The sequence below is a fragment of the Lissotriton helveticus genome, chromosome 6, assembly GCF_964261635.1.
Source record: "Lissotriton helveticus chromosome 6, aLisHel1.1, whole genome shotgun sequence".
NCBI lineage: Eukaryota > Metazoa > Chordata > Amphibia > Caudata > Salamandridae > Lissotriton > Lissotriton helveticus.
Window position 1 is genome coordinate 197,993,593 of NC_136067.1, and position 21,565 is coordinate 198,015,157.

General features: G+C 45.6%; 1 protein-coding gene across 1 annotated transcript in view; it reads left to right on the plus strand.

Annotated features, from left to right (window-relative positions):
* LOC144762223 (cysteine-rich secretory protein 2-like) overlaps nt 1–21,565 on the plus strand; it is a 119,068-nt gene that overhangs the window by 53,722 nt on the left and 43,781 nt on the right. The window contains exon 6 of the mRNA XM_078647371.1: nt 9,076–9,164. Coding sequence (XP_078503497.1) covers nt 9,076–9,164 — 89 coding nt within the window. The remainder of the gene's footprint in view (nt 1–9,075; nt 9,165–21,565) is intronic.

Below are 21,565 nucleotides of genomic sequence, written 5' to 3' on the forward strand. Positions count from 1 at the left end.
TTTCTGGCATTACAGCCATCTTCAGCCCGGCTTGCTTGAATCCAGTGGCAAAGTGAGCAAGGGACTCACGTCTGAGCATACCCTGCCACACTTATGGTGGCCAAAAGCAGTAAAAAAGGGGGTGGTGATGGACGGAGCATCTGAACCAATCAAACACTCACACCCAGTCAAAAGATCTGGGTTTAATCCATCACCGTTCTTTAGCCCACTCTGCCACCCCAGTTCAGACATGGCTATATGCAAATCAGTCTGACCCTGTGCCTCATGGGAACAGTCCAGCCCGAACTGCCAAGCCATGCCTTCCCTGGACCGGAAACAAGCTTCCGAGGACCGGTTTCTGGCATTACAGCCGTCTTCAGCCCGTCTTGCTTGAATCCAGTGGCAAAGTGAGCAAGGGACTCACGTCTGAGCATACCCTGCCACACTTATGGCGGCCAAAAGCAGTACAAAAGGGGGTGGTGATGGACGGGGCATCTGAACCAATCAAACACTCACACCCAGTCAAAAGATCTGGGTTTAATCCATCACCGTTCTTTAGCCCACTCTGCCACCCCAGTTCAGACATGGCTATATGCAAATCAGTCTGACCCTGTGCCTCATGGGAACAGTCCAGCCCGAACTGCCAAGCCATGCCTTCCCTGGACCGGAAACAAGCTTCCGAGGACCGGTTTCTGGCATTACAGCCGTCTTCAGCCCGGCTTGCTTGAATCCAGAGGCAAAGTGAGCAAGGGACTCACGTCTGAGCATACCCTGCCACACTTATGGCGGCCAAAAGCAGTACAAAAGGGGGTGGTGATGGACGGAGCATCTGAACCAATCAAACACTCACACCCAGTCAAAAGATCTGGGTTTAATCCATCACCGTTCTTTAGCCCACTCTGCCACCCCAGTTCAGACATGGCTATATGCAAATCAGTCTGACCCCGTGCCTCATGGGAACAGTCCAGCCCGAACTGCCAAGCCATGCCTTCCCTGTACCGGAAACAAGCTTCCGAGGACCGGTTTCTGGCATTACAGCCGTCTTCAGCCCGGCTTGCTTGAATCCAGTGGCACAGTGAGCAAGGGACTCACGTCTAAGCATACCCTGCCACACTTATGGCGGCCAAAAGCAGTACAAAAGGGGGTGGTGATGGATGGAGCATCTGAACCAATCAAACACTCACACCCAGTCAAAAGATCTGGGTTTAATCCATCACCGTTCTTTAGCCCACTCTGCCACCCCAGTTCAGACATGGCTATATGCAAATCAGTCTGACCCTGTGCCTCATGGGAACAGTCCAGCCCGAACTGCCAAGCCATGCCTTCCCTTTGAAGCTTTGAATTTCCTGACAACACAGTTTCCATCAACAATTTTTCTATAGCACTAACATTCAATGGAAAATCCATGGTTTGCATGTGGATCCTACTTTTCCAAGCATAACATATAGAACCATATCTTTGACTTGGTTTGAGTAACACTTGCAAGCAACGTGATGCAAGAGCAACTCAAACCTTAAGTCAGATTTCTGAAGCCACGCAAAGACACTTTCGCTTAAACAATCTGGGGTAATGAACCGCAGCACAAATTGCTGTGTTGCGTTCCTCTACCCTGGAAGGGTGTTTCATGGGAGTTGCGTTGGTGTTCCCACGCAACTCACCTGGTTTTTGACACATTTCCTGATTTACAAGATCTTGTAAACCTGGGAATGGGGCAAAAAGAAACGCCTCCCCAGGAGAGGCATAACAAGGAGAAATAACTCCTTGTTACTTCCTCTTTTTATGTTTGCTGCATTCTGCGGCACACATAGATAGAGGAATATGCCTCTCAGGACTGTTTTTGTGCTGAAGCAGTCCCTTCTTGTGCAAAGGTGGCACCCTTGTACCATGGTACAATTGTGCCTGTGTTGGCACTAGCCTGCCCAGTGTACATCAGTGCAGGGGGTAAAAGGCAGGAATGTGCCGTGGTGCAGTGCAGCGCACCACAGCAAGGTGACTCGGTATGCTACACTGCACCACTGTTTCGAAAATATGCCCCACAGGGAGGGCGTGGCTTGGCCGGCTGCAAGATGGCTGTACTCGAAGTGGGCTCTGCCGGCCAAGCTAATAATCCTGCATAATCCGCCAGCAGGCAGCACTACTTCTATCACCCAGCTGCAGATCCTGAAGCAGCAGTTCCATGTGAGTCGTTTCATGCTGATCGGACTCCTTGACAGCCTGTGTGGATTGTGATGTGCAACCCGCCTGCCTTGCGAGGCCTGCTCCTCGCAGTGGGTCTGGCCCTCCGCTGCCTGATCCCCTGATCGCCGCCTGTGAGCTCCGTGTCACCCAGAGGGCGCTTAGGGCCCCCCGCTTCCTGCTCCGGTGAGTGTAGCTGCTGCTGGGGCTGTTCGCGGCCAGGTCGGGGGTCCGTCTACTGTACGACCCGGCCTGGGCCTGCTGCAACACTAACTTCACCTTGTATACTGTAACCGGCCTTATCTATCGTCCTCCAGGGCCGTCTAAATTATTCAGAGAAGAATTGCTAGTAAAGTGGCAACTTTTACAATCTGAGGCGACCTTCCCTTACATTTTGATAAGGTTAAAAACCGGAAATTGCTAGTTTTCTGGCAAATTTAGAGGCCTGTCAGCTGGTTCAATGTGTTCCCAAGATCACACATGCTGCAGGTCACTTGTTGGACCCTATATTCTCCAACTTGGCTTCCTTAAAGGTTGTGTCTTCGATCCCCATGGTCTGGACAGACCATTTTCTTATCTCTTTCTCCCTGCATTTGCATGGAAGACCGGTTTTGAATTGTCCCGTACCAGTCTTAAAACGTCCCTGGCACAAGCTAAATACTAATTATTTTCTGGATGTACTGTTAAGCCATAAGCCCCAGTTACCATCTATATTGAGGATGAAAATTCGCAATTCTAAAAGTGGCTGACGCCAGCCTTAGACAGCTGCATCCCAGCCAAATTGTGTGTAAAAAAAAGAGGGCAATCTAATCCTTGGTTCAATGATTCGCTGATAAAAGCTAAAAAACACTGCAAACAACTTGAGCGCGCCTGGCGGCGCACCTAAGATGCAGAAGCAAAAAATAAATATAGGGCATCCATTAAGCTCTATCATAAACTGGCCCGGAAAGCCAGAGAAGAGTTTATAGCGGTAAAAAGTTCCGCGAGCAATAGCCCCTCTAAAACTATTTTCACTATGCTTAAAGTCATGAAGAGCTCTGGGTTGAAGGTGGACTCTCCTATTTCCTCAAATCTGCACTGTAATGACCTGGTCAGATTTTTTTTGGACAAGGTGGAGAAGATATATAAGAGTCTCCCTCCGGCCACTGGCACCATGGATCTCATGGAAGGGCACAGGAACACGGGATCCACTGGGGTCAGTGTTCTCTCTTTTTTCCCATACTGTCCCTCTCTGATTTTCAGACCCTCTGCCTGAAAATTAAATCAGGCTCTACTGCCGACCCTTTGACACCTGCCCACTTTCGTCAGTTTCATTCTCTAACTGCGCCAGTGAGCAGGGACTTGGTTAATCTTTCTCTAACGACTGCGTCCTTACCATCTGCGTGGAAGCGCGCCAAAGTCATACCCCTTCTGAAGAAACCGTCCCTGGATCCATCCGAGTTGGGTAACTATCGTCCTATATCTCAGCTGCCCTTTCGTGCTAAGACGGTAGAATCTCATGTAAATGCCATCCTTACAGAGTTTATTGAGAGCAATAATATCCTAGATTCCTCACAAAACAGTTTCAGGTTTCGCCACAGTACCGAATCTGCTCTGTTGGCAGTGACGGAAGAAATCGTGGTAACCTTGTTGTCGGTAACTCTGCAGCCTTGGTTCTTTTGGACTTAAGTGCCGCCTCCGACACTGTTTCCCATGTGATACTTTTAAACCGTCTTCAGCAAATTGGAATTAGGGGATTGGCCTAGGCTTGGCTGCACTCCTTTCTGGAAGGCAGATCCTTCCAGGTCCTGGTGCCTTCGTTCTGCTCCCGAGAGTATGCCCTGTAACAGGGGGTGCCACAGGGCTCAATTTTGAGCCCCTTACTTAATAACATATATGTTCAACCCCTAGCAGTGGGGGCTAAAAGCACACGGTTGTCATTGGTGTTTTACGCCGACAACACCCAGCTGGTTATTTCCTTCTCAAAGAATTGTAACCACAACCATGTGACATTAAAGGAATACTTGCTAGGGATTGCAGACTGGATGGCTTCAAACTATCTACAGCTGAATGCCGGTAAGTCGGTAATTCCGCTGTTCGGGAGGGATCATGATATGTGGTCTGAGCAATATTGGCCAGATCGCATAAAACCGACACCCTAGCCTAAAGAGTCTGTTAAGAATCTCGGTGTTTGGATTGACAGTGGTCTCTCCTTTGACACTTTTTGGGCTTCTGAGAGGTTTAAAGCCCCTACTTGGCTTCTTTGATCCAAAGATTCGGCAGCCCATTATTCAGGCTACAACCTTATCTAGACTGGATTACGGCAACTCTCTTTATTTGGGCGTCAAAAAATTCAATATCCGACGCTTGCAGAGAATTCACAATGTAGCTGACTGTATTCTTCTGGCACTCCCAAAATCCTGTTCTGTGTCTAAATTGTTACCTAAACTCCATTGGTTGCCAGTGGAAAAAAGAGTGCAGTTTAAGACACTTGTATGTCCCACAGGATTCTAACTCAGCTAGCACCGCCGGGGCTGGCGGATTTACTAGCCTTCTATGTTCCTCGGCGTTCTTTGCACTCAGCTGACCAAGGACTGGCATGCATTCCTCACTTCTTAAGAGCCGGAGCTGGTGGCCGCTCTTTTCAGATCCCCCAGGATATAGCGGCATGGATTAGCAAATTTAGCGGCACAAAAATGGAAATTTAGTCGCACAAATATGGAAATTTACGGTATATTTGTGGCACTTTATTTTACTCATAATCATTCATTCTCAGCCTTAAATCAATCGAAACTGTTTTAGCAGAGAAGTCCGCTTTGAAATAGGCAACCTGGGATATGGAACATAGGAAGCAGCCCACAGGAGAAAGCTGTTATCCCTTGGAAATGCAACCCTCCATTTGCTTTAGTATAGGTTCTGAGAAGTCCATCAAATATGGCCTGGTAGCATCCCATAGGGAATGTCATTCCAGAACCTAATTTAGTGAAATTAAATATTTGCCTAAGATCACACAATGTGCCATGTTACAGCCAGCTCAGAAAGCTAAGGTCAGGCAGCCCAGGCCAGGTCCTTTGTTGGACCCTTTAACTCTGTTCTCATGATGCTCATCTGCGTCCCTTCGCATGTCTCATGGGCTGTTTGTGCTCTTGGGGGATGAGTGAAGGGGCAGTTGTGAGGGCCTGTGACCAGCTGGGAGCATCCAATGCGGCCCTCGTAGAATTTTCAAAACGCTGGGAGCAGTGAAATGCGCGTGCCCCAATTCCATATGAAAAAGCATCCTCAGGGCGGGCCTCTGCTACGAAATCACTGGCAGGGTCCTGGTGGCACAGAAGCAACAGGTTGAATGCTCTGGAGCAAAGTTCCTGCAAACTACGAAATCCGTGTGTAAGTGCAAGTGAACAAAGGTACCGGAGATGCCCATTAGGTAGCTCTGTCCGAGCCTAAAACCTCAACACTGACAGATGCACGACTCAAACCGACAAGAAATTAAGAATGTAGCTCCTACACAAAAGTATTTAAAAACAGTAAAACTGCACGAGCTAATGAAACACTTTCAAAGGGTTGGAGATGCAATAGGCGCAATGAGAAAAAAAACAACAAAAAAAAACTGTTTACTCAAGAATGTATACACATCCCCATCTAATTCGACTAGGATTAAACTATTTTGGCTAATCTGGAATAAACTCCCCAAACCATTTGAGGGGAGAAGCAACTAATCGCTACGGTAAAAATAAAAATTAAAAAAACAGAACTTTATACTTGGAATGTCCCTGAGTGACATTAGACGGAACATGCGTTCTATAAAAAGTAGTTCCCAGCAGTTTTACTTTTACCCCAGAATCCGAGGCTAATATTCACAACAAACGAGATTACCCTGGACTCCAGACTGTCAATATGATTTATCTTGGGAACTGCCTGCCTACATGAAGAGAAAGGATGCACCAGTACTAAAGGGGTGTTTGGTTTTGTCCTTTGCATTCCCTCAAATTCATGGGCTCTTTTGTAAAAATCGCGAAATTTTTACAAAAGTGCTGATTTTGAGGGCACTTTTGTAAAAATCGCTGCATTTTTACAAAAGTGTCGATTTTGCGGCCACTTTTGTAAAAATCGCAGCATTTTTACAAAAGTGCAGATTTCGCGGCAAACCGTGAAATCGCGAAATCCTGGAGGGTCTGTCTTTTAGAGTGCTTGCGGCCAGAATATGGAACTCACTTCCTGCCTCCATTAGAGGGATCCAAAATCATCTTGCCTTTCGCAAAACCATAAAGACATGGCTTTTTCCCAGCCTAAAGCCCTTTTAGCTTTTCACCCTCTAGTCTTTGGTTGCGCTGGAACGCCCTTTTGCTGGGGAAGCCATGTGCGTTACAAATCCGACTGTAATAATAATACTTGTTTCCCGGCTGGGCCTTCTCTTGCGGCTGGCGGAGCCGGGCCTGGTGGCGGGTGTGGCGGACCTCCGCGTCTCCCCTCCGTGGCTTGCCCTGCTTGGTGCCTGCTGCCTCCTGGGGAAACTGTGTGGGGCGGCCGGCGAGAGACTGCGCTCTGGCCACCTGCTTTCACGGCCCGATGCGCCCTGCCCTGGCAGCTCCTCGGCATTTGGGAATGGTGGCCGCTCCGGCTCCCCTGCAGTACTGGTCCTGAGCCACTGTGGCGGTACTTACACATGCTGGTCTGACGGTGCTTATCCCCTGACAGGCCTGACTCCACATTTGCTGCTTCACAGGGGGCGAGGAATGTCTGGTGTGATGCCCTGAACCTGCACCCTTTTCCTGCTGCATCTCTTTGAGCGAGGCCCCGCACCTGCCACATCACCTCCGCTGTAGGTGCCTTGTGCCTCCCACGCGTCCTTGTCTTGTCCTGCATTGGGCTGCTGTGGCTCCTATAAGTTGCAATTTGTGCCTCTCCCTTCACAACATTCAGTGCCACTCTGGACTTGAAACCTGCTAGACACCAGCAGTCTGTATCGCACTGTGCTCTCTGGACAGCCTCATCACATGCCGGGGACTTGCCCCTGTGGTGCTACGCTGCTGCTGTTCGTGCTCCCTAGGCACCGGTGCCTCCAGCTGCTGCACTGCATGTTGCGACTGACCGCTGCTGCTACTCAGCGCTGAGCACCCTTCCTGCTCTTCTACTCAGACTGCCCTATCCATGAGGTGGTGTTTGGCCTGCTGTCCACTGCGCTGCTGCCCCTCCTGACCGCAGTTTGCCACTTCGTGCCTTGTATGCACCTATCAACGGTGACCGTTTGCTATGGGGAGGATTGCTCCTAAACAGCCCAAACTTGCCTTTGACCAGCGTAGATCGACTCGCCAGGACGGTACAGAGTTGGACGGGGTGACTCTGTGGCCAATATGGAAGTTCCTCCGGCATGTGGTGCCGATCTGAAGGCGATCATGCTTGATGTCAAATCAATGGTCACCGATATCGTGGCACAACTCGACCAACTCTCTGCATGTCTGGACTCGGTTAAGGCCCGGGTGGACTCTCACGACAATCACCTTCTTCCTGCAGAGTCCCGGATCTCGAACATTGAGGATGCTGCCACTCAGGATTGACAGAAGATGCTCCAGATGGATAAAATACTGAAGGTTATTCGAAATAAGAATGACCATTTGGAAGCGCTCTCCCGCCGGAGCAACCTCCGCATCACGGGTGTGCCAGAATCAACCAATATCTCCCGCATGTCTTTGCTAATTTGTTTGAATGGCTATCACAAATCATATTATGGTGGGATAGATGTAGACCCAATTGAAGCAAAATATGTGAAGGCATGGTAGTAAGGAGAACTAGCTTTGAATTGAGGCTTGTTTTATTTCTGCTCTGCCCTGGTCTCAACAATCTATCACAGGTTGATACCTCAAACTTTGTAATATCATCTGTTTTGTCACGTGGATGGATATAAGGATTTAGTGTATGGATAGAAGGGTTTAGTCAACCAAGGAGCAACTCTTCCGCCACAAATACATGGCTGTTGAACCTAAAATACTTATGTCTCTGGTGAGTCCCTATGAAAGATACATAATAACTTTTACTTTTCAAAGATAATGTTTGATCATGAGAAATTAACATAATTAAAGATATGTCAATTAAGGGCAGGCTTGTTAATGTACATGTGCAGAAATTTCTCGCATCCTTGCTGGTAACCACAAATTACCATATGTATATTTGGTGGAACTTGAGTGGGGAAAAAGGTCTGTAATGAGGAACATGTGCAGAAGTAAAGAGCTATATGTTACTACTAATCTGACCTGAAAACCATGGATTGCAGTTGTAAAGTAAATCCAGGATAAAAATGAAAAGGTGGTAATGTATATATCCTTGAACAATTTTCCTTCAAGGTATTTTATAAGGGGTCAAAATTAGAACCTCGGAGTGATATCATTTCCAGTATAAAGATTGTCAAGGGGATTGACCAGATTCATAAAAACTAAAAAGAACCTTTGAGTTCTTCCACAGTTGGGAAAAAGCACTGCAACAGTGAGAAACGGACTAAGAATTCCTGTTTTTCCTCTTCTCAAAATAGATCAGGAGTGAAGCTAGATGAAAGACATTTAGAGCACCTTCCTAAAATATATGGTGGCAACTGTGGTTCTTCATAATTTAAAGTCATGGATGTGCCTATCCTTTGAAAAACATTCAGTTACTCTTTGTCGGATTACATTAGATCCTAAATAAAGGCCTAAAACAACTAAACAAAACGATGATCCAGAATCAAATTGTTTAATTTGGGCAAAAGAAAACTATATTTTGGAATGTATCACACTTTTCATTTACCAAAACTGACATTGCAGTATCCTTTTGGATTGGGCCATTTCAGTATACCTATTGCATTTGGCCTACTAAATGTTACTTAACATTTCCTCACACCAAGGCGTTTGTTATTATTCAATGCTATTCGTATGATGGCCCTAACTTTTTACATTTACATTAACAAATGTTTAGGACAAACGATTATTTGAGAGTACACAAGCCATATGAAGAAGGTGAGCCATGCGCAGGATGCCCTGACAACTGTGAGAAGGGACTATGCAGTAAGTATTAAAAGCTCATTGACAACTTTTAAGATCAAACTATGTCATATTTGCAGTCGATTTCAAAATTAGTTACAGTGCCAACATATTTAAGGTATTCATTTTTGAATGAGACCTTATAGCAGAACTAATTTTTACCATAGCAAGGTGGTTCATAAGAATAGTGCCTGGGGTACTTGCTAGATCAGTGAGAAGGCATTTGTACATGCTAGTAAACAGTGAAAGAAGAAACTTTATATGACATGCATGGGATGTTTACATAGAAGGGGAGATTTAGATGCTCAGCGTGTGTTTGTGGTTTGTGAACATTTCTCTCGGTGGTATTTCAGGGAAAAGAAAACTACCCCTATTTTGCGTTGAGGTCTGCAAAATGAGAATTACATGCAGATTGTATTACTTTTTGCACTGGTACTTGTTAGGCACTTTCTCCTGATGAAATCAGAAGGTGTGATGAGCTCAAATCTACCTGGAGAAAACTCCAGAGTTGCAGTCTTTATTGCACCAAGTGTTTAAAGTGGTGCCTAAGCAGACAATTATTTTGAGCTGAAGATTACAAATGGATTGCCACCAATTAACTATTGTACTGATCTATAGTTAGAATAGTTAAAATATTGAGCAAACGTCTATACATCTGGAAAAGGAAAGAAATGTATGCCTTAAAGATTTAGTAAGAATAATCCCCAAACAACCAATACAATTCCACCTGCATAACATTTCTTTTCAGACCTTAATACTACATCCTGCATATTCTTACATGCCTCTGATCAATACCTTTATTATCTTGATTTACTGTGGGACAGCTTTAGCTCTACCTGATGAACCACATTCTGTCAGATTTGCTCCAAACTCATTATCCTTCAGCAATCCCAAGGTAGGAGTATTTTACAATTGATCTCTTCAGTTACCCAAATATCATAGACTCTCCTCACAACTTGACCATGAAAACTAAACAATGCATTTCTGTTGGCTTTTTCTACCATGCACTTAAAGCCATGCTAAAGCTTAGAGCTGGACAAGTATTGATAGGTAGGACTTTCATGAATGTGTAATCGTTACCTGCTTTGGAATTTCATCACTACCGAGTACCATGGTCCACTATTACATCATAAAAAATCAAAAAGCTCACCAAAGAAGCAGCAGAAGAAGGCAGGAACTGCAAAAAATACCATTTCTAAAAACAAAACATTGCAGAATCCCAGTCATATATGTCCTCCCCTAAATCCATAAATATCCAGTCAATCCTCCTGGAAGACGCTTTATCGCTGCATGTGGGTCCCTCCTAGAACCATTGGGCACACTATATAGATGTTTTCTTAAAACCGTTTTTGACTAACACACAGGCCTACACCAGGGTCGCAATAGGCATCTTCTTTAAGGTGGAAGGTCTTCCCTTTGATGAAAGTAAGGAGTATTTATTGACCTTTGATATTGAGGCACTATACACAAATGTCCCTCAGGATGATAAGAGCTACCTTAGAAACTAGACCAACACCTCATGATATCCCAACCTAATTTCTGGTGTGCCTTGCCACACTATGCCTGAAAAATATCTGTTTTGTATTTAAAGAAGATATATACCTACAGGCAAAAGGGATAGCGCTGGGATGTAGCTTCACACCAGAAGTTGCAAGCATGGTAATGGCCTGCTTCAGAAAGAAATGGGTTTACAACAACGAAAACCCATACAGGACTAACATTAGACACTAGTTTCGAAAAACATCAGTGATGTACATAGGATGTGGGAAGGAGATAAACAAACAATTTTCGCATTCTATGAGAGGCTGAACCAAAGGACAGCTGACCTAACGTTCACTATAGAAATGGACACTGCGAAAGTTAACTTTTTAGACCTACGGATAATAGGGAAGGAATGGAACATAGAAGTCAGACTCGACACCAAGCCCACTGACTGCTACACCAAGCCCACTGACTGCAACACCCTGTTACACTTCTCCAGTGTTATATATGTAACAAAAGAGGGAGTGAAGAGAGAAAGTGTCCACCAGGACACACAAGTGGATTCGATCTACCCAACTACAGTTTCATAAACAAAAGGAATCCACCTGAACGTAATAAATGTTGGGTTTATCGTGTGTTCCCTACAGTGGTGGGGAGCCAACAGTGTTCTTTAAATACTTGGTGTCATGCTTCATCATAGGGGTGCGGTGTGCTGCTAGCCAACGACTACGCGGGAGCACTAATGTTATCACTATGTGTGGTGTGTGAAGGTTTTTTACTAAAGTGAGTGGTTGGGTCAGGTCTGAATAGGTACGTGGATTAAAAAATACCTGGCACGTGAGGGCTAGAAATAAATGTAATATACTTACGTGCTGGTATTGGTAAAAGGGGTGTGGTAGAGATCTGCTGTATTTAATGTACATGATCTCTTATGTGCGTCGACATGTTTCGAAGCATAAAGCTTCTTCTTCAGGACAGGGTGCACAGATCCCCACTTTACTCACGTTTACTTGCTGTCCAGCCGTTAAATTTAAGACACAATGTATAAGAAAAAAGAAAAAATGTGCCTAAAAATGTCGTCAAAAGCATGGGTTCCTGCAATGAGGACCTGTAAAAGAACACAAGGAATGGGAGGGGAACATGGCGGCAGTCGGCTGAGCTGCCGTGGCGCTCCGGGAATCAAGCTCTGGCTCCTCTCCGCCTGATGCCTGTAAAGCCCGTATGAGCGCTGGATGAATTCTCCCTATTGCGGTGTTGCAATATTGCAACGTTAGTGGAGAAAAAAGAGATTAAAGAAGAAAACTGAGTTTTTGTTCGGGCTTCCTCCGGATTACCTCACGTCTGGTTCGGCGGCTCGGCAGGAGGTCTGTTCTCCCTTTCTATGACGGGAGCCCTCGGTGTGGTTAGTGCTCTTACCGTCGGAGGCGGAGGCGGCAGTGGCGTGGTTTTCGTTTCTGCTCCTGAGCCCACGGGGATACCAGCAGTCCTGAGGTTGTGGTCCGCGGCCGCCCTGGAGCTGCGGCATGGCAGAAGGGCACGCTGTTTGGTACACACCTCATGTGGCGTCCCTGCTCCGGCTCATTCCCAGGCTCAGGCTCGGTGTCTTGAGTCCACCTACCGAGACGCAGTGGAGGGCGAAGAGGTCTCTGTGGCTACGAAGGATCTTGAGGGTGCTGAGAAGTCGGAAGGCTGGGTGGAAGGGACGTCGGAGGACTCCAAAGAGGGAAGTAAGCCGGTACATCAGCAGCAGAAAGGCAAGTGCAGAGGGGCTAGTAAAAGAGGTAAGGTGTCTGTTAAGGCACCCTCGAGGGAGCCCTCCACTACCTCTACTGTAAAATTGGCCCACAATAGCTCCTCACCACCTAGAGGTAAGAGAGCCTCTTCCTATTTGTCAGCGGAAATTGAGGCAAAGTCTGTAAGGGCTAATGGAGCTAAGGCTAAGGCAAAACTGAAAAGTAATGGTAATGCTGCGTTTGATGTGGGCTCTAAAATAACGCCATCCCTGCGGTCATATTTTAAAGTAGTACCACAGGTCCTTCGCCTTTCAGAAACCCAGGGTGTGTCTACCTCTTTGACAATGTCAGAGTCCAGTATCAGATACTTGCTTGACTTGGACATTCCTGCCTGGGACTCTGCTCCTCACTGCTTACCTGAAGGTGATCTGGGCCCTTTGAGCATTCCCGATTGTAATACCCCAGCAGTAGAGTCAGTTCAGGCTCTAGTTTCAACTCCATCTTCATCTTCAACTCCACCTACGGAGATGGGACTAGCTGGGGGCTCGATTGGGATATCAGTACGAGAGCTGCAGGGGGCAGGGAGCCACGTCTTGGCCGGAGAGGGGGCATGAGACAATATTAGTCTTGGTGTCCTAGTTCCAGTGGGGAATGGGGGCATGGAGATGGATGGGAAGGAGGTAGAGGTTTTGCCCCCTGCTTATGTTCAGCAGCAGATTCTGGCTCCTAGTTTTGATGTAGCGGGTACAGTGTCTGCAGCCTCTTTACAGGCAATGTTCTCTACTTTGTCCCATGACATAAAAAGAGGGTTTGAAGAGTCCTCAGCCATTCAGATGGAGATTCGGAATTATTGCGAGTTCCTAGATAGTAAGATCGACGGGTTAACTTCAAGGACGGGGAAGCTGGAAGAGACTGTAGCTGGAATGTCTATCCATTTGGATAAGGCTAAGGAAGACATAACTAAATTGAGGAAAGAGGATCAGGCCCTCCTAGACAGGATGGAGGTGTTGGAGAATAATACCAGAAGATCTAACATTCAAATACTTAATGTACCGGAAGGGTCTGAAGGGTCTGATGTTAAAAAATTTGTGGTGCAATTATTGAAGGAGTCGCTGTGTTTGGACCAAACCCCAGAGGAGTTGGACACCGACATTCAAAGGGTCCATTGAGATCCGTTTAGGAGGAACCCACAAAGAACCAAGCCTCGCAAAATACTTGTTAATTTTCATACCTATGCCCTCAAAGAGCAGATTTTAAACTTAGCTCTAAAACAAAAGTCTCTTCCTGGTAAGGAGTTTACCTTTCTGATCAGGTCAGATCTCTCTAGTGCCACACTGGAGAAGCAGTGGGAGTTTGGCAGGAGGCTGAACGCTTTCAGGAAGCTGGGTGCTACTGCTCAGCTTATGTTTCCGGCCACCGTAAAAGTGATGTTTAACAATAAAATGTTCAGCATCAGGTCAGTGCAGGCTGCTGATGAGCTCTTTCTAGATCTGGGCAATAAGGGCAAGGGTTAATAAGATATGGTCCCCTAATTACACAGGCCAATGAAGGGTTTTGATTGCTAATTGTAGGTATGGAAAAATTGATAATCTCCATTAAGTAATAGGTGAAATAAAATGAATTAATCTCTATAATAATATAAAAAGGAAGACAAAAAAGAAAAAAAAACGTATATATAAATTGTTTTTTTTGTGGTTTTTTTTTAATGTATACACTCGCACACATTCGGTTATTTGGGAGAGAAAATTCGGCACAAGGGTTGGGTGGAGATGCGGGAGCTTGAGGTGGGGTGCCATCTACTGGACTTGATCCGGTTAGATACACCAAGGGTTCTCCATGGATCACGGGTTAGGGGGGTTTGGGATAAAATTCCATAAAAAATTCCTCATTTGCCAAGGCTGGGTTCTATTGCATTATGTTGTGTATGAGACAAATTTTGATATGCTGTCACTTGGTTTAAGGGTAGGTCGGACGGAAAAGGGCTGGGTGGCGTCAGGAGTAGTGGTCTGAACGAATGTCTATGGCAGGTATAAAGATAATATCTTGGAACATTAACGGCCTGCGTACTAAACCTAGGGCCATAAAACTGTTGCAGTATCTTCGGGATTTAGAGGCACAGGTCATCATCTTGCAGGAGACACATTTGATCCAGGATGAAATGGATGCTTTAGTTAGGGAGAACAAGTGGATCGACTTTGCAATTTCTACTTCTCAGTCGGTGACTTGTAGAGGGGTTTCGATTAGCTTTAAAAAAACAACCTAAGGCGAGGGTGTTAGAATCTAAGGTCGACCCAGCCGGTAGATGGGTTATTGCCTCTCTTTCCATTATGGGCACTCAAATCACTATGGTGGGGTATTATGGTCCCAACCAAGATGATTCGCCATCATTGGAGGCAATTTTTTCCCATCTCCTGTCTTTCCCCGAGCCTGTAATTTTTGCTGGTGACTTTAATATTGTGTTAGATCCGATTTTGGACAAATCGCACAATAGTCGACCCCGAATTCCATCAAAATCAAGGGCTTTTTTGTTAAATGCAATGAAGCAGTATGGTTATGTTGATATTTGGAGGTTAAGGGCAGGTGATCAGCAGGGTGTCTCTTTCAGAAACTATAAATATCACCACCAGTCCAGAATCGATTTTATATTAATTAACCATACCCTGATTGATCTTGTTAAAGACAGTAAATACCTCCCACTTCATCTATCCGATCACTCTGCAGTAGTCATGGAACTTACATCACTGCTGGCGGTGCCGGCTAGGAGTTGGTCTTTTGATCGCTCTCTGCTCTCCTATCCAGACGATGTAATATTTCTCAAGTCTGAGGTTAGTCACTTTCTAAAGATAAAAGTAGGGACGGCAGGCATAGGAGCGGTGTGGGATTCCCTCAAAGCGTTTTTGAGAGGCCTTATTACAAATAAAATGGCTTACAGGAGGAGGGAATATAGAGAGGCCGTGACCTCAGTGGAGGTAAATATTATTAAGACTCAGCAAGATATAGATGCTGATTCCACCTCCACTGATGCTGTCCTGTTACATTTGCGGGAAAGACTACTTTCTTTAAAGGGCCAACTAGCCTCGATTTTAGATCAGCGGATACAAAAAAGGTGGGAGGCCAGTAAACTCGCTCACTTCCAGTATGGGGAAGGAGCGGGGAAGTTATTGGCATGGAAAGTTAAAACGGACAGGGTCCGAAATAACATCGAGCTAATTAAAGTCAATGACGTTCCACTCTCTCTAGATGTGGACATTAGATCTGCTTCAGAGATTTTTTTCAGAGTATCTACTGTGAGGATAAGAACATCAACCCAGACATTATCAAAGATTGGCTTAGTAAGATCATTCTCCCAGCCCTATCGGCTGAACAAAGCGAGATGCTAGATAGTGAAATTTCGGAGGATGAAGTTAGAAAAGCCATACATATTGCTAAGAAGGGGACGGCGTCGGGTACAGACGGCCTACCGGCCGAAATTTCCAAAGTATTGGAGCAGGAACTTGTCTCCTTCCTAGTAGTATTATTTAATCAGATTTTACTGGATGGTGGGCGCCCTCCAATGTCATGGGACAGTGCGTCCATAACCGTAATTCTAAAACCTGGAAAGCCATCTACGGCATGTGGCTCATATAGACCAATCTCTATTTTAAACATAGATTACAAAATATTTGCTTCAATTCTTGCCAATAGATTAGCTTGTGTCGCCCCTAACATCTTACATACGGATCAGAAGGGGTTTGTCAAGGGGCGGCAGTTATATGAATTAACCTTTGATTTAATAGGGGCTATCGACCTGGCAGTTTTGGAGTCCCTCCCCTTGGCGGTTCTTACCCTGGATGCCACCAAGACCTTCGACAGGGTCAATTGGCTGGACCTGTCGGAGGCCTTGGCAAAGTTCAATGTGGGAGGAGGCTTCCGCCGGTCAATTGGTCTGTTATATCAGAACCCTAATGCATGTGTTCTGGTTAATGGCGGTTTATTGGATCCCTTTAACATCTCGAGGGGTACACGTCAGGGCTGCCAGCTTTCCCCACTCCTGTTCGATCTATACGCTGAACCTTTTGCCCAATGTCTTAGGGACAATGTTAACATCAAGGCGTTCGCGTATAGAGCTTGGGAGAGAAAGGTGGCCCTTTACGCGGATGATATCCTCATTTTTACGTCTGATGCTCATATGGCCCTACCTGCAATATTTAAGCTTACCTCGGAATTTGGAGAAGTGTCCGGCTATGAGATCAATGCCACAAAGACCGAGATGATGACCTGGAGCATGGACCAGAGCCTATTTAGCTCTGGCATTCGGCCAGGTAACACAATGAGGTATCTGGGCCTAGAAATTGTAGGGGATATAGACCAGATCGCCACAACCAATTTCGCCAAGGTGGCTAAAGATTGCCATAAGCTACTTCAATCTTGGGCACACCTTCCATTGTCATTTTTGGGAAGGGCTAACTTGGTCAAAATGTCCATTTTGCCTAAGATTTTGTTTCTATTCAATACTACCACTTTATATTTTGATCCTTCTTCTATTAAAAAACTTCAGGCCGAAATCAACACCTTCATTTGGAATAAACATCTTCCAAGAATATCGTGGAAAAAGCTCAGGAGGCGAAGGGAAAAGGGGGGGCTGGCTGCCCCGGACATCCAGGTCTATGCTTGGGCTTTCCAGCTATCTCATGCCAGGATGCTATTAAAGAAACCATTGGAGTATGGGGTAGGGACACTGTACTCTACTTTGCTCAAAGGAGAGGGGGTGGGCCAGTCAGGGTTCCTATTAAAATTTGGAGATCCGAAATTCTTTAAAAAAATCAAATTGAAGATCCTGCTAGGAATGGTAAGAATTTGGGCTCAACTATCTAAACCTATTAAAAGTGGGTACTATAGTAGCAGGACACCTTTATGGGATTTGCCCGACAGCCCGCCCTGGTTGGGAGATTCGCTTGCAGTACCTATTAGAGAAGCAGGGGTGGAGACTTGGGGAGATCTATCTGTCGAGGGGAAGCTGCTATGTTGGGAGTATTTAAGTAATAAAATTGGCCCAAATCTGGCCAGGCTAAAATACCTGCAAATATCTAGCCGGTTTCGCTCTTACTCTGCACAGCCCTCTAGAGGAACTAAATTCCCCATAGGTGGGTATAGCTCTCTTATAGCTCTCTTAATTGATAAACCCCCTACTAAGAAGGAGATCTCATCTTGGCATAACTTGATTTTGGAGGAAATGGATGGAGTATTCTTATTACCAGATGAGCTTTGGTCGTCACACATGAGCAATTCTAACCTACAAGACCTTTGGGATACGTCATGTAGAATGATGTGGGATATTGTGAAACCTGCATGGTTACGCAGGAACTACATTTTTACAATTCAGAGAGCTTACTACTCTTCCCTTTCGACTCTCCAAATTCACCCAGGGTTCTATGGTGGCGTGTCCCAAATGCGCGCTGCTGGCCGCCTCGGACATTCACATGTTCTATGAGTGTCCTCGCCTGTCACTCTTTTGGGAGGACATAAGTAAGCTTCTCTCAGCATCTATATACTCCAAAATTGTATTAAATCTCCCTTTGGTGATTTTTGGAATAATAATAATAATAATAATAATAGGGAGATTTGTAGAGCGCCTGGTTACGCGCACCGGCGTGTCCCCGCGCTATGACAAGTGGAAGTGACAGAATCAAATGACCGGAAGCAGTGCAAGTCTAGCGGAGAAAGAGATGGGTTTTAAGTTTCCCGCTCAATCTTAGGTAGGAGTTTCTGCTGCGGCAAAGAAGTTGGTCTTTTATGCCATTCTGCTTGCCAGGAGGGAGATATGCAGGAAGTGGAAAGACTCTTCATCCCCTTCTATCAATGACTCGTGTGCCTCCGCCCTGCAGGTCTCCAAGTTGGACTTGACTAGAGTTGGGAATCCAGATAAAGGATCTTTCTGGCATCTCCTGAAATGGGAGCATTGAGAAACTGGTTTTTTTTCCCAGGTCCAATGATTAAGCCATCTACCCCACTCCTGGGTAAAGCCATGTTTTGGTACTTCTTTCGCACTCTGGCTGAACTCCTGAACCCCACATATGGTTTTGGTCTGGCGATCGTGGGTATATCGAGCAACAGTGCTGAGGGATGAGGTCTGCTCACTATGTTTGTCCCTACCAGTTGGAATATACTGAGGCAGCATGTTGCTTGCAAACCGATCGATTGTACACGTAAAACCTTGGTGGCATATGAGGACAGAAAACAAAAAAAGAACACAAGGAATGAAGGGTTAGCTACGACATCCATCATGTGGGCGTAGTGACCTTCAAAAGTGAGGAAGACACTCTCTAGACAAATTGTCATCCTAATCCATCTGGTGCAGTGCCCTGGAAAAGAAGGGGGACAAATACAAGTCACACAGACATTTAACATAAAGCAAACACTCTATACTAATAGAACCACTGTGATCAGTTGTGGTTATTTAAAAGTCAAAGAGGGGTTAAAAGGATGAAAAAGCAAAAAATTGACCAATGGCATCATGAGCCTGTTTTAACGGAGGGACACAGTGCTTAATAGCACTCTGTGGAGTAGGAAGAAAAAGGGAAAAAAAGGAAATGCACAGGTCATAGTTGGTCCTATGGAGAGTACTCACAATTCAGTAGTCCTGGAGCTCTTGTTGTTCTCAAATCGGCTATGCCGTACTTAGTACTAAGCCGGTGCTGCCCACGAGGTCTGCCCCGTCTGCGACTCCGTGGTAGAATGTGGAGTGTGGCGGGACCGGCTTAAATACTGTTGTTGATTGGTGCTTGAGCTTCTGATTGAAAGCAGCCGGGCCTGATTGTACGTGACTGCTGATGCGTGCTCCTCGTTTCCGGCCATGGTCACGGAGTTTGGATTCCTACCATGGCTGATAGAGGCTGTCGCAATGAGTTTGGTATATTCAGACTAGTGAACCCCCCAGTAGTGCATGATGCGCATGCGTGTGAGACTAAGTGTCTGGTTTTTCAAAAAAAATAGTTTTGCAGAAATCCCGTATTCCACTGGACATACGGATAGCAGAATGCGTAAGGTTCCCTGCAGGTGATGGTCATGAAAAAGTTCACAGGTGGTCCTAATTGGTGTATTTGCAGACCAGTAAGTCTTTCAACAGAAAGCCTGCATAAACGTTAATAGTACATTCTTGAAAAAAGCATTGATCCATGCAAACGGATGATGCTAACATTTTAAATTAAATGCTAATTAGGGTTAGTATATCTACAGCAAGACTGTTAGCTGATTCTGTCAACCAAAGGGCTACACTAAACGTAAATTGTATAGATTGGAAAACAGGTGAACCTATAGGTAACCACCCGCTAAACATGCTATATTCACTCCCGGGTTATGAAGTCCAGTTGTGTCTCGAAAAACTCAGCACTGGTAATATTAGACACTATAAGTACTATGTAGTAGTGAAAGTCCAATAGGCACATGGCAGTAAAAGTTTGTGTAACACAACACTGGGCATCATCAGTCGAGTGAGTGTCTACATGGTTGGCAGAAAGAGACACCATAGTGGGTTCTAAACAAATTGATTCCATGGAACCTCATCATTGAGTCCAGTAATGTGTGTCCCTAAGCAGAACACCCAACGTTGTTCCTTTTCAAACAAACCATACTCTGAGGGTAGCTGTTCTATTATTGTCCATTGCAGATCATTTACTGTGTGTGTTTCAGATAGGAAGTGGGACGCCATTTTGGTTGTGCTCTTCTTACATCTGACATTCTTATGTTCGCCAATTCTGATCTTAGCTAGTCTTGATGCCATGCCAATGTATTCAAGGCCACACGGCCATGTGATCATGTACACGACATTACGGCTGTAGCAATTGGTGAATTTACTCTGCTCCCATTCAATGCCATTACGGAATACCAACCTTCTGCTTCTTTTGGTCAAATAGCAACTGCTACAGTTGCGATGTAAATGTAAATGTGTTTGTATTTATATAGCGCACTTCTACCCAGAGGTCTCGTACCGCTGTATTCATACCGCTGTGGAACCCATCCTGGATTTCCTGTGAAATATCCACTCCTGGGCACCCCCAAGGTGAAGCCAGGCATCCAAGCGCTGCTGGGGCTGTTGTGGAGATTAAGCAAGCTATTGCCCAGAGTCACAGAGTGGGACCCATGATTAGACTAGGCACCGAGGCGAGAATTATCAGGTCCGGAGAAATTGAGTCCAAGAGCCGCCTAGGTGGGAATTGAACCCTGGTCCAGGGCCAGACCTCTGCATCAGGGTCTGCCACTCTAACCATTGAGCCACGCTTCTCCACTTGGACCTTGGACCCATTGACTGGTTTGGTTTTCAGATTGAGTGGTCCGGGGGTGAGTGTGTACCAGCATGTCCTTCAAACTCCTGCCCCTCTTGTGAGTGAATAGAGGTTTTTCTAAGTGTAGGTCATCACACACAAGTATCCTCCAATGTCTATTTACGATTTTTGAGATCTGGTTGGAGTGAGTGTTGTAGGTGGTCACGCAAATTGGTCTTGCATTGGGGTCTTTTGGAGTCTTGTCCTCCAGTAGTGCCTCCCTGTTGTTATCACGGGCCCTTTTCATTGCCCTGTCTATGATTGGTGCCAGGTATTTCCGGTTTGTCAGTTTGCCTTTCAAGTCTGTAGCTTGTGTCCTGTAGTCACAGAGGTTGGTACATTTACGTCTGAGGCGAAGGAACTAACCATAAGGGAAACATGTCGACGCACATAAGAGATCATGTACATTAAATACAGCAGATCTCTACCACATCCCTTTTAACAATACCAGCATGGAGGTATATTAAAATTATTTCTAGCCCTCATGTGCTAGGCATTTTTTAATCCACGTACCTATTTAGACCTGACCCTACCACCCACTTTAGTAAAACACATTAACACACCACACAAAGTGATAACATCAGTGCTCCCGCGTAGTCGTTGGTTAGCAGCACGCCGCATTCCATAGAGGATTGCGAAGACCCCTTTGATGAAGCATGACACAAAGGGCCCTTTTGGTGTGTGAGGTGTATTTAAAGAACACTGTGTGCTCCCCACCACTGTAGTGAACACATGATAAACCCAACACTTATTACGTTCAGGTGGATTCCTTTTGTTTATGACACTTCTCCCGTGGACACATTAAAACCCTGAAAGTAAACTTGTCATATGGGCAATTTCTCCATATCAGGCGAATTTGTTCACATAAGAATGACTATTTTAAGATTGCCAATATTTTGGTAAACACGTT